Source organism: Budorcas taxicolor, chromosome 14, assembly GCF_023091745.1.
Source record: "Budorcas taxicolor isolate Tak-1 chromosome 14, Takin1.1, whole genome shotgun sequence".
Lineage (NCBI taxonomy): Eukaryota > Metazoa > Chordata > Mammalia > Artiodactyla > Bovidae > Budorcas > Budorcas taxicolor.
The window spans coordinates 78,245,772-78,261,431 of record NC_068923.1 but is presented as its reverse complement, the minus strand read 5'-3'; the positions used below and the strand labels follow the sequence as shown (position 1 = coordinate 78,261,431).

At 35.1% G+C, this 15,660-nt stretch overlaps 1 protein-coding gene across 1 annotated transcript in view; it reads left to right on the top strand.

The window, feature by feature from the left end:
* Positions 1-15,660, top strand: part of VPS13B (vacuolar protein sorting 13 homolog B) — a 775,227-nt gene that overhangs the window by 42,312 nt on the left and 717,255 nt on the right. The window contains exons 3-4 of the mRNA XM_052651420.1: positions 5,718-5,838; positions 15,229-15,396. Of these exons, the coding sequence (XP_052507380.1) occupies positions 5,718-5,838; positions 15,229-15,396 (289 nt within the window). The remainder of the gene's footprint in view (positions 1-5,717; positions 5,839-15,228; positions 15,397-15,660) is intronic.

The window sequence follows — 15,660 nt, the reverse complement described above, 5'->3', positions numbered from 1 at the left end:
CTCCCCGTCTGACTAATAATAGCTTATTAATTTTTATTAATTGTTAGTATCTCTTCTTTTGTGCTTTGTCACGTTACCTGAGTGAAGTACTTCATCTTGTTAGTCTCCTACTAATAAGTTTCATTGGCTCCTCAGTATGTAGAATAAAGCTTATATTTCTTGAACTGATATTCATATAGCCTGTTGCTGCTGCTGTTGCTAAGTCGCTTCAGTTGTGTCCGACTCTGTGCAACCCTATAGATGGCAGCCCACCAAGCTCCTCTGTCCACGGAATTCTCTAGGCAAGAGTATGGGAGTGGGTTGCCATTTTCTTCTCCAGTAACCCATTGAAAACGCCATAAATAGACATTTTTTTCCTGTGTGTCTTTTTTCCTCTCTCTCTGCCATTCTTTTTTCTTCCCTTTCTCTTTGCTTTCCTGTCTTTTATCAGTAGCAATGGAAGGGGCTTTCTATCAGATGTATCTGGGTGTTCATCCTGACTATTTTCCTTCATGTCTTTTTGACCTTAGAACCTCTTAAGCCCCAATTTCCTCATCCTTAAAATACTGGAGGTCTGGCACATATAAATGCTCAGTAAATTTTACTGTTATTTTTGCATTAGTGTGTGTGAGACCTATGTAATAAATAGCTGATTAACTTGAATTGCTCTTAATCTTTTTATGCATATAAGTAAAGCTACCAGGATAAGTACCATCTATTTGTACTACCTGTTTTCTCTCAAAATGCCTAACAGATAGTTAAAAGAAAAAGTCAAGTGGTTCTTGCTGAGGGAAGTTATACACGTAAGAAGACAAAGTGCAGTTTTATTAATCGGCTCACTCACCCAATCCCTACTGAATTTTGGTAAATATTAGACGGTGGAGTGTGGCTTAGGCTGGGATGTCTCTGTATGTACTTTTGTTCTCTCCTCCCTTAATTTCTGCCAATATCACATTCCAAATCTAAGGATGAGTCTAAGCACTTCAATTCAGTGATTTTTAAAAAGAGGGGAGAGGTTGCCTATATGATATATACTGACTGATTCTAAGGAAAAAGGATGTCACAGGCAATAATAAAGGACAGATTTTTTTCTGACATTATGCTGTTACCCAGTATAGTTTGATTGTTCTCTGGCAGGGGGAGTATCCTGGGAATGTGAAAAGAAGGCCAGAGGAGCTAGTTGTCGCGTCATGTGGGGAATGTGGCTCTCAGGTAGAAGAGTGGCTCCACCACACAGGTGTTTATAGTTAGGACAGTGATCTCTTTCTCTGTTAAAATGTAGCCTAATATGTCTTAGTGTATGTTCAGTTTTGGCCTGTTAGGTTAGCTGTCCCTCCTTTTGGGAGGTTCCAGTAAAAGAATGCAGGGGAGCGTCAGCTCTCTTTTCTTCTTTCCTAGCCTGTCACACCCTTGATTGCAGGGAAGAGGGAAGCAGCCTCTTGTGTGGGCCTAAGCTGATGTGTGAAGAGGCTGGCGGTATACACACCTCCTTTACTGAGGTGGCTTGGCTTTTTTTTTTTTTTTAAATGACTAAAGTTACATTTATTAATATTCTTGTCAGAGTAGAAGGGATCCAGAGATTCCCAATTTTAGCCCAGAAGGTAATATATATGTATTTTTTCCTGGCTAGCTCTCATATTCTACAAGTGTCCCTCTGCATTGCTGACTTGCCTTGGCTCTCTGACTCTCCAAAGTACAGGCTTACCTTTTGAGATTCTTTCTGGCGACTGTTGTCTTTGCACTTGCTTCTGGAGGGGTTAGAGGTGAACTTCACCTACGGGCTTTGTAGCAGTTCATTTCCAAGACCCTCACACTCTCTTCAGGAGTGACTAGAGCTGCCAGGTGAGCCTTAGTCCTCTGCTTGCCAAGTCTGGTGCTGCAAGGCTGAAGAATGCAAGACACATCACTTCTTAGTTGTGTCTTTTGGTCTTTCCTTCTTCAGCTCTTTCTTACTCTTAACCTTTTTCTAAAACAAGGACTTAGAATGATTCAGTCACCGGTTTTAAGTTTTGTCCTCAATCTTACTCTACTGTTGTGAATCCGGGAGTTGATGGCTTTCCAGTTTTAATTGACCAGCCCTTCGAGGACTAAGGTGAAAAGTATGCAACATGATCCCATGATCTGTCAGTGTGAAAGTAACAGATCTATTTAAATACAGGGTTTTGCCACATTTTCCCTCTGTTAGGAACTTTTGTAAGGAAATGACATTCTTGCTTGTTTCATGAGGAGCAAAGGGCAGTATTTTCAGAAATAGCCATGTGGTCCCCAAGAGACAACATTCTTTTGCCATGAAATATACTTAACTTGACGTTTTGGAAAAATTGCAACCTAAATAAGAAAGATATAACTGTAATATGTTTGGGGTTAAAAATTATCTCAAAACATTTTAACTAGTATTTTTGAGAACAGAGTTTCTTTTATTAGAAGTTAGAGACTTTCAATGAATTAAAATGTGTAATAGCCCAAAGTGATATGTATTGGTTAAAAGCAGATGATGAATTCAAACTAATGATTCCAGTGTTAATAGTAAATATTATAATTGTTTTACTTTATTTTTATTTAAGTTAGTTGGGGCATGATTTGAATGGAAGCTCACTTACAATTGATGCAATTAAAATGTAATTGAAATGAAAACAAGGTGAAATTATCAAAAGGATTATTTACTAATTATAATATATATGCACCCATGATTTCCTAAGCATAATTAAGAAAGAAGTGTTTACATATTTTGTAATGTTTGTTTCATTCCTATGGGTACCATGATTAATGCCCCTTTTTAAGGCACACTGAAATTTTAAGTTATTAAAATTTTTGTTTAAATAAATAAAGTTTGTTTTTCTTTTAAATGATAAAAACGTGTAGTTTGTAGGGAAGCTTTATTCACTTTTTAAAAGACTTTTTGAAAACTTATACTTAATCTATGCAGTTTACCCTTTTTTGCTGCTAATAACTTTAAAAATAAAATAACTTGTTCTTTCTTTTGCTTTAAGATATTTGTCATCTAGTGTATGCCAGATTTATTGGACTGCAGTAGTTTTAGTGCATTTTGGCTGGAATGTTTATTATGACATCACTGTAATCTATATACAGTATGTGATTTCAGATGGTGTCAGTGTTAAATATTTTCATAATTATGCTAGTTTTGGCAGTTCACTTGGAACTTTTTCACATCTCTTTAATGAATATGTTTTACTTCTGGGCTTTTGAGACAACCATATGTTTCAAAAATTAATAGTGTGCTTTTAATGTTAACATTGTGCAGAAGTGTATGACTACAGACATTTTTAAGGATCTAAGTTGAACTAAAAGTAATTACAGTGAGGTTTTATTCACAGTAGTAGTCTTTTAGTATTTAGAGACTATAACATTCCCCAAAATAACAGAAGATGTCATTAAAAAGATTGAATAGTGAAGTTGTTTCGTGGAATGAAATGCTGTGAAGTTTGTTTTGCATTAATTTAAAATGAATATAAGTTCATGCAGAAATTTCCTTCATTGTTTATTATAGCAAATCTTTGAACTTTTTGCTTGTAACAAAGTTTCAGACAGAAATTTTTTCTTTTACTAATGTATGACTAGCATCTGAAGTCATGCCATATTGTAAAAGATTCATTTTTATTATTATATAATCCTGTTAGTGGTTGTAGTGAAGAACATTTTTTGTATCCTAAAGGAGGGCCTATCATTGTTCTTACTGCCTCTAGTATCCTATTAGAATGGTAAATTTAGGAGTTAACCTTCTTTTAGTTCTTGAAATTTTCTCTTCAAATATATAAGAGAAAAACTAAATTCATGACCATTCTTTTAAGCATTATGAAATAGTTTTATTGTTGATTAATGAGTTAAATGATGCATAGTACACCCTCAGTTTCCCTTTGTGTTGGAGAGGTGTTTGATCTCTGTTTCCTCATATGCATCTCTCAAGCAGAATGTGCTAGTTTAACCTCCCCAAAGGAATAAGGTGATGTCAGATGCTTTTATTTCATATTACTACCCCATCTATTTCCTCCTCGTAATACCTGTTTTTTTTGAAAGAGCAATCTATGCTTATTTTTTCCATCTTAACTTGTTATTCACCCTTTGATCTGCTCTTTTACCTCTCCCACTCCCTATACTGGATTACCAAACCTTTTTTTTTCTTTTTTTTGGTTATTGGCACCCTCCTCCTAGTTACCAAATCTTGAGTGTCAAATAGAATGAAGGTTGAGAACATCTCTATAGTTCTTTACATGACTGCGTTTTTATTGAACTAGACCTTTAGCTTTTGGTATTGTTCTCCCATCTTAAATGTTGTCTGTTGTGGCTTTTTTTTTCCTTTTGACTGATCACTATTTTTTGTATGTGCTATTTATAGTTTTCCCCCCTATTTAACCTCTAGTGAAGTGAAGTCGCTCAGTCGTGTCCGACTCTTTGTGACCACATGGACTGTAACCTATTAGGCTCCTCTGTCCATGGGATTTTCCAGGCAATAGCACTGGAGTGGATTGCCATTTCCTTCTCCAGCAGATCTTCCTGACCCAGGGATCGAACCCAGGTCTCCTGCATTGTAGACAGACGCTTTACCGTCTGAGCCACCAGGGAAGTCCTCTAATGTTAACTTGAAACATTCTCTCAGTTTTAATGACCTGATCTCTCTGGTTCTTCCAAATATAATGACTCTTTGTGTTCCTAGTACTTAAATAAACAAAAAAGTACTCTTGTAGACTGGTTTTATATGTTTTAAATAGATTCTGAAATCTTTGAGGACAGTTGCTTTTGTAAATCTAGCAATTAACACATAAAAACATTTCATAAATGTTTGTTGAATCAAGTCAGGAAAAGAGTACTCATTCGTGTTGTGTAAATTTCAAAAATATGTGTATTTTGAAGTTTTTATGTTATCCATATTAGAAACTAGTTAAACCTCATATCTAATCTGAATAATAATAATTCAGTGAACATTGTTAAATGGGTGCCAAGAATTCTAAAGATGATTAATTTTAATCCTTAAAGGTGGGCTGGCTGATTCATATTGATGTTGGTAAAAACCAATGCAATACTGTAAAGGAATTATCTTTTAGTTAAAAAAAGAGCTTTAAGAAATAGACTTCAAAAAAACAAACAATAAATTATTACCAAGAAAAAAAGATGGGTTTCCCCTGTGGCTCAGTGGAAAAGAATCTGCCTGCAATGCAAGAGACTGGATTCTATCCCTGGGTCCAGAAGATCTCCTGGAGAAGAGCAACCTGTTCAGGTATTCTTGCCTGGGAAATCCACAGTGGAGCCCTAAGAGTTGGATACAACTTAGAAACTAAAACAAACAAAATTACTAATTAAAAAAAAATGTGATTAAGAAGACAGCTTGGATTCTCAACTCACAAAATAGTGAGGGTTTTTATATATAAACAAATACATGAAAATTAAAACCCGTTCCTTTCATTTCAGATTTTCAAATGGAAAATGTTTAAAGGCTTCAATTGAATTGTATTCTTTTGCTAAAGCCATATTTGACATTATCAAGTGGTTTGTTTTGATATCAACTAAAGAAACTTTCTAATTTTAAACTACTGCTTGTTTAAAAAATGCTGTTTAAGAGTGCAAAGTACAAAAATTTTGGTTACATAGGTTTTTACAGCTAAAAATATAAAGCTGGTAGAGTCTAACATCAATTTTAGTAACCTACATACATTCAAGAAAACTTTCTAAAATTTTTGAATGGTGATTGATACTTTGCTTTTCTTTCTTCCAAATAAAAATAGGATGACCATGAAAGCTGTGGTTCTAATTCTACCAACCGTAGTACTACTGAGAACACAAAAACATCAGCAAAACCCCGAAGAATTCAGCAGGCCGCTCCCACAGATCCTGATTTGCCACCAGGTAACTTCTAAGGGGATTGATAAAACCAAAATTTTGATTGTCATTGATCATTGTTGTAGCCCTTTGTAGGATATATATATTCCATATTTTTTACTGTCGTAAAGTATTTAAAGTATATGCACATTTGCTGCATAATGTCAGAACAGATTGAAAGACATTTGTGAGAGCTTTGGAATCGTTCAAGGTTTGGTGCTCGTTTGCTCGAGATTATTAATTAAGTTTCTTTCTTACATCCTCTCCAAGCAGTGATTTGCCTCTGAGTAATACTTATAGTCTCTTCATTCCTCTTGCTTCTTGATAAACAAAGGAATGACACTAAGTTGATCTCAGTTTCTGGAAACTGTAAAATTCACTAACAGAAGCACAGAGTTTTGTAACTGGGAGACCATCTCTCTTTTTAGTTCCTGAAATTTTTATTTATCTGGAAGAGTAGTGGCTTTCAAATAACAGTTTCTTGATAAATATTTAATGAAGGGAAAAAAAACCCAAAGCAGTGATTGTTCCATGATGGCTCTGTGGCCAAGGTGCATTGCTGCCTTTTTACAGTTAGCAGTTGTCAGTCACTTCTCTTTCATTTATCAGTTACTTTTTTTTTTTTTTGAGGTATAGCTGACATTGGTATATACTTGTTTTCTGCCCCAAAGCTTTGTAAGCTTTCTGCTGGATTCAGACTAGTTATTTTTTGACCGTCTTCTGGCACCATCTACTTTACTTGTAAAAGGTTGGCATTAGTTTCATCATTTCATAGCCCTCCTGTCTAAAATGTAGGTTCTAAATTACATTTGAATTGAGCGTATTTAACTAGTGTTATTGTGATGTTATTACTGATGCTTTGTGTTCTTAGGAACTTTACCTAACAGGTCTCACTATTCCCTCTGGCTTTAGAATAAATAGATAAATTGCCATGGCTGGAGAAAGTGCTAAAAGAAGTTATTTTAATTCTGAATGTTTCTAATTCTTCTTAGAGTAGTGTGATGTTTACAGCACTTGATAAATTTTTAACTTAATTATTAACTCCTTGGGAGAAATCCCTGTTGAATTTAATTAAACTGTAAATTAAATTAAGCTATAGCTTATTCTTATTTGTTAAATGAGCAACCCCTATGTCCCTCCAAATTTCTGGCTACATATCCCTGTAAAACTTCTGAAGCCAACTCATTGTATAGAACTCTCTCCATCAGTATCCTGGCAAAGAATCAGTTTTAGGTTTAACTGTTGAGTCTCATGACATTTTTTTTCTTTTAGGAAAGAACTTGTTTAAGAAAAATTTAAAGCTTTTGTCAGTTGTTGATTTCACTGATAAAAATCTTCTGTGGGCTAACTTACATGTACTTGAAACAGGTCCCATACTTTTAATGATTCTTAAGAGTCTGTGTTGGAATTTACACTGATACTTAGGATGAGAACTGATCTATTTTTAGAAGTATAAAACATAAAAACAGACGTAGCATAAAATGTCCTATTTTTAGTGTCAGAAAACAGAGCTGTTTTCTACTGAACTGCTTGGGGTAGCTCTTGGGTTAATGTGCTTTTCTGCCTTACCTAATAGGAGGACTCAGCCCTTTTTCATGCTGACATAAATCACAGTTAAAGGAGTTGCTTTAGGAAGTAACTGAACTTGTTGGGCAGTTACTGGGAGGCAGAGCAGCTAAACTTAATATTGCCAAAGGAAAGAAAAGGGATAATTTGAGAATCCGGTTGGATAATGGTAAATCATTTTATTTAAAGACTAACTCATGGTTATTTGTGGACTCATTTCTGTAATATTATCCTGCCTGGAAATTATATTAAAGTTCTTTCATGGTAGAAATGAATTCCTGTTCTCAGAATTTCTTGGGCAAAGTTATTCTTCCAGCATCTGTGGTTATAATTTTGGAATTCAAACATTTATATAGATTCAGAGTTACTTTTTTGAGAAAAGTTTCAGTGTTACCAATAATTGTTTTGTATCATGAAGGATGGGCACCTCTCCAATAGGAAAGGAACAGCAAGTCGATATCTCATTTTCTTTGCAATTTCTGATCTTGTTATGTGAAATAGTCTTTTTCAGATTATGCATCCTGACCAGTGAGTGTATTGTGAAAGCAGTTTAGTGGGTCATGGAAAGCATTTAAAAAATATATAGCATAGACGAGAAAACCTCAGTGTGTGTGGCATGTAGTAAAGGTTAATCATATTTCAAGAGACTTACACATATGTGTGCTTATTCTGGGTTATGATGTAATATTTCTTGCTGGGAGAGAGGTCAAAAGAGTCTGAATCTGCCTGATTTGAACCATTCACATTTACTTTCAGTTAATATATAGGCCAGAAACTTCAATAACTGCTAAAAATAACAAGTTGAGTTGTGGGCCTAAGATACTCAGTAAGATATATTGACAGTTCCTATTTAGAGGGAAAGTTTAAGGATGTTTCATTTCTTTCTTTCTTCATTCATGCTTTCCTCAGTAGTCTCTGTACTTTATCTAGCTTAGAAATGGGATCACTTCTAATTGATTCTGTAGTCCTATGCTTTCTAAAGTGTACAGCCGTTGGCTTTGTTGAAGGTCATTGTAAGAAGCCAGCCTTTCATGCACTGCCTCTACATTTTCTCTAAAACGGCTTTAAGGGTATTGTCCTTTAATTTATTCAGAGCTTCTTAATTAACTGATGTGTTTTTTCTGATTAAATATTTTTCCTACTTATTTGAAGCTCAGATAAATTTTGTGTTCCAGTGCATAGATCCTTTTTCTTTTGTCATATAATTGTCTCTTCTTTTCTCCTTACCTTTTTACTCAGAATATATATCTATATGTATGTATACATGTACAGGGTTTGATAGAAATATTTAGGGTATAGAGAAATTAAAAATCATACCCACTGGGTCTGAAGTGACCTAGATGTCTTTGATATTCATCATCTGTCATGGAGGTTAGCAGATATTTTCTGTGAAGACCCAGTTATTAAATATTTTAAGCTTTGAAAGCCATATATTTTCTGTTACAGCTATTCTACTTTTCTGATGTACTGGTGAAATCAGTCATAAACTAAATAAACTAATGTTTGTGACTGTGTTCCAATAAAACTTTATAAAAACATGGCATGGCCTCATTTGGTCAGCCCCTGATCTAATACAATGTCTGATTCTTAATAGCCATTTATGTATTTATTGCATTGCACAAAAACTCAACTGCACAAAATCACAGAGTTTTCAGACTGTGATAATCAGGGTCATAGTGTCCTTGAAATGTAGAAGGAGAATCTACTTCAGACGTTTCTGGTTTAGCTAGCTATCTTTTTTGGGATGTGGACCTTTGAAAATCTTCTGAAATAGTTATAGACCCATGTATGCACATTTAAAATTTGCATGTCACTTTAGGATATTCACATACTCACTGAAGTCTATTTATAGGCCCTAGCTAAGCCTCTGGTCTAGCTTTTGTTTTATGGATGAGAAAATGGCAACTTAGATATTTTGATGTAGATGACAAATACCTTATTATAATTTGTAATACCTGTGGTATATGGCTTCCCAGGTGGCTCAGTGGTAAAGAATCTGCCTGCTAATACAGGAGAAGTGGGTTTGATCCCCGGATCAGGAAGATCCTTTAGAGGAGGAAATGGCAACTCACTCTAGTATTCTTGCCTGGAAGATCCCATGGACAGAGGAGCCTAGTGGGTTGCAGTCCATGCGGTCGCAGAGTCGGACATGACCATGGGGTCGCAGAGTTGGACATGATTTAGTGACTGAGCATGCACACACCTGTGGTATACGTGAGGTATACCTTGTTAAATTAGTAGTCATTTAATCAAGGTTTTGTCTTCTGCAGAAAATACTGAATATGAAATGGAAGCTGTGTTGTGTATCTGTGTTTGCTTAATGCTTGTCACCTTAGGCTGGTTAGGGCTTGGTTTTCTGAAAAATAATCTCTTGTAGGGAGTTTAATAATAGCTGGAGAATATATCAAATAATTTAAGAATATTTGTAATGTATCAACTGTTCAAGAGCTTGAACCCCAAACGGCAGTGTGTTATTCTAGCAGATAGCACAATCATTTCTTAACTACTTGCAGAAGCTCAGCAGTTTAAACTCTCATCACTGTGCCTTTCTGGAACATTTAAGAATAGAATACCTTGTTGTAAATGAAAAAGAAATGCATAGCTTATTTTACATTTTCTATTTTTATGCCTATATTATTGTAACATTTTTTAATTAACATTTTCAGGGAAAACTTAAAAGAAGTGACTAATTGTGTAAGTGAAATTAATGTTAACTGGAGGACACATTAACATAAATTTCAGGGGAAGCCCAGACTCCCTTTATCCAGAGGCTCTGCTGTGCCTTACCTAGGTTTTGAATTGTACTGTTCTCAGCTTTTTCAAGAGGATGCTCTGGAGGAGACCTGTCCACTTCTTGCTACCCCCAGGTTGAAAGTGATGTATATTCTTCTCAAATTTCATTGAGGAAAATTATTTTTATTGATGTTATGTATGTCTTAGAGTCATACCTCAGTAATAGTTCTGTATTCTGAAAGGGGGAGCGCAAATATTGATGGGTAGCTAGCCATTTCTGCCATACAGGTGTTCTTTCTCTTTAATATACTGAAAAGGACATTATGATTTTTGTCAATAACCTTTATGATATCTAACATTTATGTTTTGTTCATAACAGAAAAAAGTGATAACTGGAGAGTTTTTACTTCATTCTGACTACACTGAATTTCAAAATATTGTTTAGTGGAGGCAGGCTGTTCAGTTCCCTAAATCTGTATGCTGTATGTTGAAGCAACTAGTTGAAGGCTATCTTTGCCCTCAGAATTAATGGCTCTGTATAGGAGATATTGTAGACTACTAACTACAAAACCAGAGTAAAGAAGTAAGGAAACGCAATTAATGCTTTTGGGATATTAAAAGGAAGGAGCAATTTTGTCCAGGTATGTGTGTCCTCTGACACACAAAGGTAAAATGGAGAGGTAAGAAAGACTGACAGTGAAAGGATGGGAAATGGCATAGTAGACCAGTACTATCCAAAAATAAAATCAGCCAAAATAAAACTTAATGCAAAAACAGTGATGGCCAGATGCTGAGTTATATTAAAACGTACAGTTCTCCAAACAATATATGATGACTTTTCATGTCCTTAACAACCTACCTTTGAAATGTGGTAGATCAAGCAGACCCCCCTGCCCACCCCCCCACCACAAAAAAAAAAGAATCCCCAAACTGGATCTTTAAATACCAAAATTGACAGGATTATTTTATAGAAACATAAAACTCTGTTCCCAGCAGATAAGACAGTGTACATTTTTTTGATATACACGTTTGGTATCTATAGACACTGAAAAAGACTTGGTTAAAAAGGTCCTGAAAAATTTCAGAGATTCATTATCATAAAGACCATCCTCTCTGGCCACAATACAATTAAATTAGAATAACTACTGATATGGTTGAATTGATTGCTACAGTTTTATTATTTGTTTTTTCTTTGTAAGCTCTGATTTTCATTTCTCTATTTCCCTCTCATGCTAGTTGTTTACTTTTCAGTGTCCTGAAATAACTGCTCCATACTTTCTTTCTAGGTTTTGTGGCTATTTCAGTGAGAAAGAATGGAATATGCTTACTTGTATGTTACTTAGAACTGGAACCTGTTAACATTTTGATGTACAGCCTTTTGAAGTCATTTTTTCTGTGTGTGTGTGCATGCATATACACATACACTTATACATTTTCTTTTGTAATTTGCATTTTTTAATGTTAGGAACATGTTTCAAGGACGTTAATTTTTTCACATTAAACAAAAAAATTTAGCTGTACCGGGTCTTAGTTGTGACATGCAGGATCTAGTTCCCAGACCAGGGACTGAACCCTGTCTCCTGCATTGGGAACACAGAGTGCCAGCCACTGGATCACCTGGGAAGTTCCCTTTTTCTCATTGTTATTTTAATCATTAGCATGTATTTTACCATGTCCCACAGTTTGTTTAATCAATCCCTTTTTGTTAGTTTTTTGGGTTATTTTATATTTTCAGTTTTGTAAAATTCTCTGGCAAACATACTGGCATGTAAATCTTTGCACATACCTCTGTTTAGTCTATAGCATCAAAATTTGTGAATAATTTTAAGGTTTTGACATGTATGACCAAATTATTCCCTGTGAAAAATGTAACAGTTTTTTCTTCCAAGCACATTTTTGGTCCAATGCTGTGTTTTACTGTTGTATTTCTTTGAATCTTTTATAGATGAAAAATGCTATTTATTTTTTATTTCTAAGTGGAATTATCAATTTCTTTACCATGTTATTCTCCTGTCCTTTTGTGATGTAGAAAAGCTAACTTTTGCATTTTGTTAGCTGATTGATATTCAGTATTTTTCAGTTATATCTTTTGGATTTTCTGTATAAAAAACAGTCATCTTCGTGTAATGATAATTTTGTGTTCTTCTTGTCAGTACTTACACTGATTTCTCTTTTGTACCCTAATTTAGTTGTTTATAACTTCTGTGACTATCTTAAATAATAATACTGATAAGTATCTTCAACTCATTGCTAGTTTCCTTAGCTCCTACAGTAGCTGTCCTAAGTTATCTTTTAGTTACCAAAGCTGATAGATTAAAAAAAATTATTGAACTTCTCTACGTATTACCAATAGGAATTCTTATTCTTAACCTTCTAAAAAAAGTTTTATTTTGAAATAATTTCAGCCTTCCAAAAAAGGCAAGAACATTATAGAGAACTTACTTTTCCTTTAATTATTTGAGCATAAGTTGCTTATATGATGGCTTCCCTGGTGGCTCAGAGGTTAAAGTGTCTGCCTGGAATGCGGGAGACCCAGGTTCGATCCCTAGGTCAGGAAGATCCCCTGGAGAAGGAAATGGCAACCCACTCCAGTACTCCTGCCTGGAGAATCCCATGGAGGGAGGAGCCTGGTAGGCTACAATCCATGGGGTCGCAAAGAGTTGGACACGACTGAGCGACTTCACTTTGCCTATATGATGCTTCAGTAACTCCAGCTAAATTTTATACCAAAAACTTGATCAGGAAGTTTTTAGGTACTGTAACCAAGTCATCAACCATGGAATTTCTGTTTCTGAGCAAGTTGGTTTCCTAGTGACCATGTTAGGGCAAATACTGTCTGTTTGTAAAGCGGGTTTGTAAAACAAGCTTTTTTGTTAATAGTCACTAAATTGTGTCCGACTCTATTGCGACCCCATAGACTGTAGCCCACCAGGCTCCTCTGTTCATGGAATTTTCCAGGCAAGAATACTGGAGTGGGTAGTAGCCATTCCCTTCTTCAGCGGATCTTCCTGACCCAGAGATCGAACCTGGGTCTCCACCATTGCAGGCGGGTTTTATACCATCTAAGCAATCAGGGAAGCCCTCTTTTTAAATACTTGGTTATTTTACTGTGGTGAATTGGCCTATTCATCTCAGCTTGTATAATGGGAAACTGAGAGAAGGTATTGAAATGTAGGTGAAAAATCCATCAGTTTTTCTATCAGTTACAATATATTTATAGTATTATGTTTCTGTTATTATTTTGCATTATATGTTTTCTGAGAGTCACTGCCCCCCCCTTTTCTTCCTCCCCCCACAATAAAAACTCATGAACTCTTAAGTGGTTTTTAAGAATTTTTTATTCATGACAGGTTTTCAGAAATAGGAAAATCAGTATTAGTCATGCTTCTTGACTTCTCAGAAGCTGTTTATTTTTAACATCTGTGTTGAATAGTGATAGCATGAGGGAAATATACTTTTTAAGGGTGAGCATTTTGATACTTAAAATTTATTTTTGAAGCTTAATTTATATATCATTTTAGCATCTATCTTCCCTGGTACAATAATATCTGAAACCTTAATCTTACTAATATTTTGTGTGTTAATTTTATAGCATATGATAATTGGCACTTCAAAAGCTGCTAATATGAGAAAAACTTGAATTTAGTCATTGTACATTTCTTTTCTGTTTGTATTCATTGGGAGTGAGTGAAGGAATTGGTTTTTGCAAGCATGTTATGGTTGAATAACTTTAAAGAAGTTTTCTTGGAGCAGGCTTCAGTGTAGGTGTTAACAATGTCAGCTGCTGACAGAAGTTGATTCTGTTTTGTCCAGTAAACTTGTGGTTTAAAGAATATAAGCAGATAGTTATTTAATTATATAGCTAAATTTTAAATTATTTTTATATAGATTTTATAGTGGAAAATACATTTGAATAGTTTTTAATCTTTTTCTCCTGTCTTTTTTAATGCTATTTATGAAGGCAGTGGCACCCCACTCCAGTACTCTTGCCTGCAAAATCCCATGGACGGAGGAGTCTGGTAGGCTCCAGTCCATGGGGTCGCTAAGAGTCGGACATGACTGAGCAACTTCACTTTCACTTTTCACTTTAATGCATTGGGGAAGGAAATGGCAACCCACTCCAGTGTTCTTGCCTGGAGAATCCCAGGGACGGGGGAGCCTGGTGAGCTGCCATCTAAGGGGTCACACAGAGTCGGACACGAGTGAAGCATGCTTAGTTTTATTTATATTTTCTATTAAATTCAGTAATATATCTGTATATGCTTATTGTGTGAAAAACTTTTGATATTATGAATTCCTGTTATGCTTCTATCTGTTCTCTTTCTTCCCCTACTTTTCTCTTTTGTCTTCATCTTTGTGTTCTTTCCCTCTCTTTTAGTACTTTCTGTATTTTCTTCCTCAGTCATATTCTCCCTTTCCCGTTTCGCTATTATACAATATTAAGTAGAAGCAGTCAGATTCATGAGATGGCTGGATGGCGTCACTGACTCGATCGACGTGAGTCTGGGTGGACTCCGGGAGGTGGTGATGGACAGAGAGGCCTGATGAGCTGCGATTCATGGGGTCGCAAAGAGTCAGACACAACTGAGTGACTGAACTGAACTGAGTCAAATTCATTGTGATGGTCATGTTTCTTTTATCTTCCTTTCTCGAGCCCTAATTTTTGAGTATTTTAATAGCTATTTAAAAGTAGGAGGAGAAGATGGTAGCTGAAAAAATAACCTTAAAGAAGCTTTTCTTATATATTGTATAATCAGTATACAGTAACATTGTTTCATTTGAGAAAATGTTTATAAAATGGGCAGAAATCAAAGTACTTGTAGATTACATGGCCTTTGAATGGAATCTAGTATTATGTTGTTAAAAAGGTGTGGCTTCTGTGATTTCTCTAGTACATGAAACTTCATGATACAGAACTTCTTTGCAGGGGTGTTTGTTGAGAAGGATCTGGTACTTATTAACGCTTTGGCAAGCCTATTTCCCTATCTGAATGTTGGTTTCATCTTTGCAAAAGATGCAGAATGATACTCATCGTTCATGTACATTAAGTTCAGTAACATTTTAAGAATAATTATTGATTTAACATCTAATTGGAATCTTTTTTCCCTTATTTTATAGGCTATGTACAGAGTCTGATCAGACGAGTTGTAAATAATGTAAATATTGTTATAAATAATCTGATACTAAAATATGTTGAAGATGATATTGTCCTTTCAGTCAACATCACATCTGCAGAATGCTATACAGTAGGTGAATTGTGGGATCGTGCATTCATGGATATTTCTGGTGAGTAAACGTCAAGATTATTAAAGCTTTTTCTTCTGTTGAAACATTTATCTTGGATTCTAAACCTTTTTTGGGCCACCAGGCTCTTTGCTAAGTCTACTGAAAGCTTTATATCTTCATCCTGAAAAAAATGCACATATATTAAATTTAGCATACAATTATAGGAGATTATTAGACCTTCAGATTAAGAAATCTGACTTGTTTTCTAATAGTCCTAATTTTTATTCTTATCTCATGCTTGTTTCAAATGTTAATGTCATATTT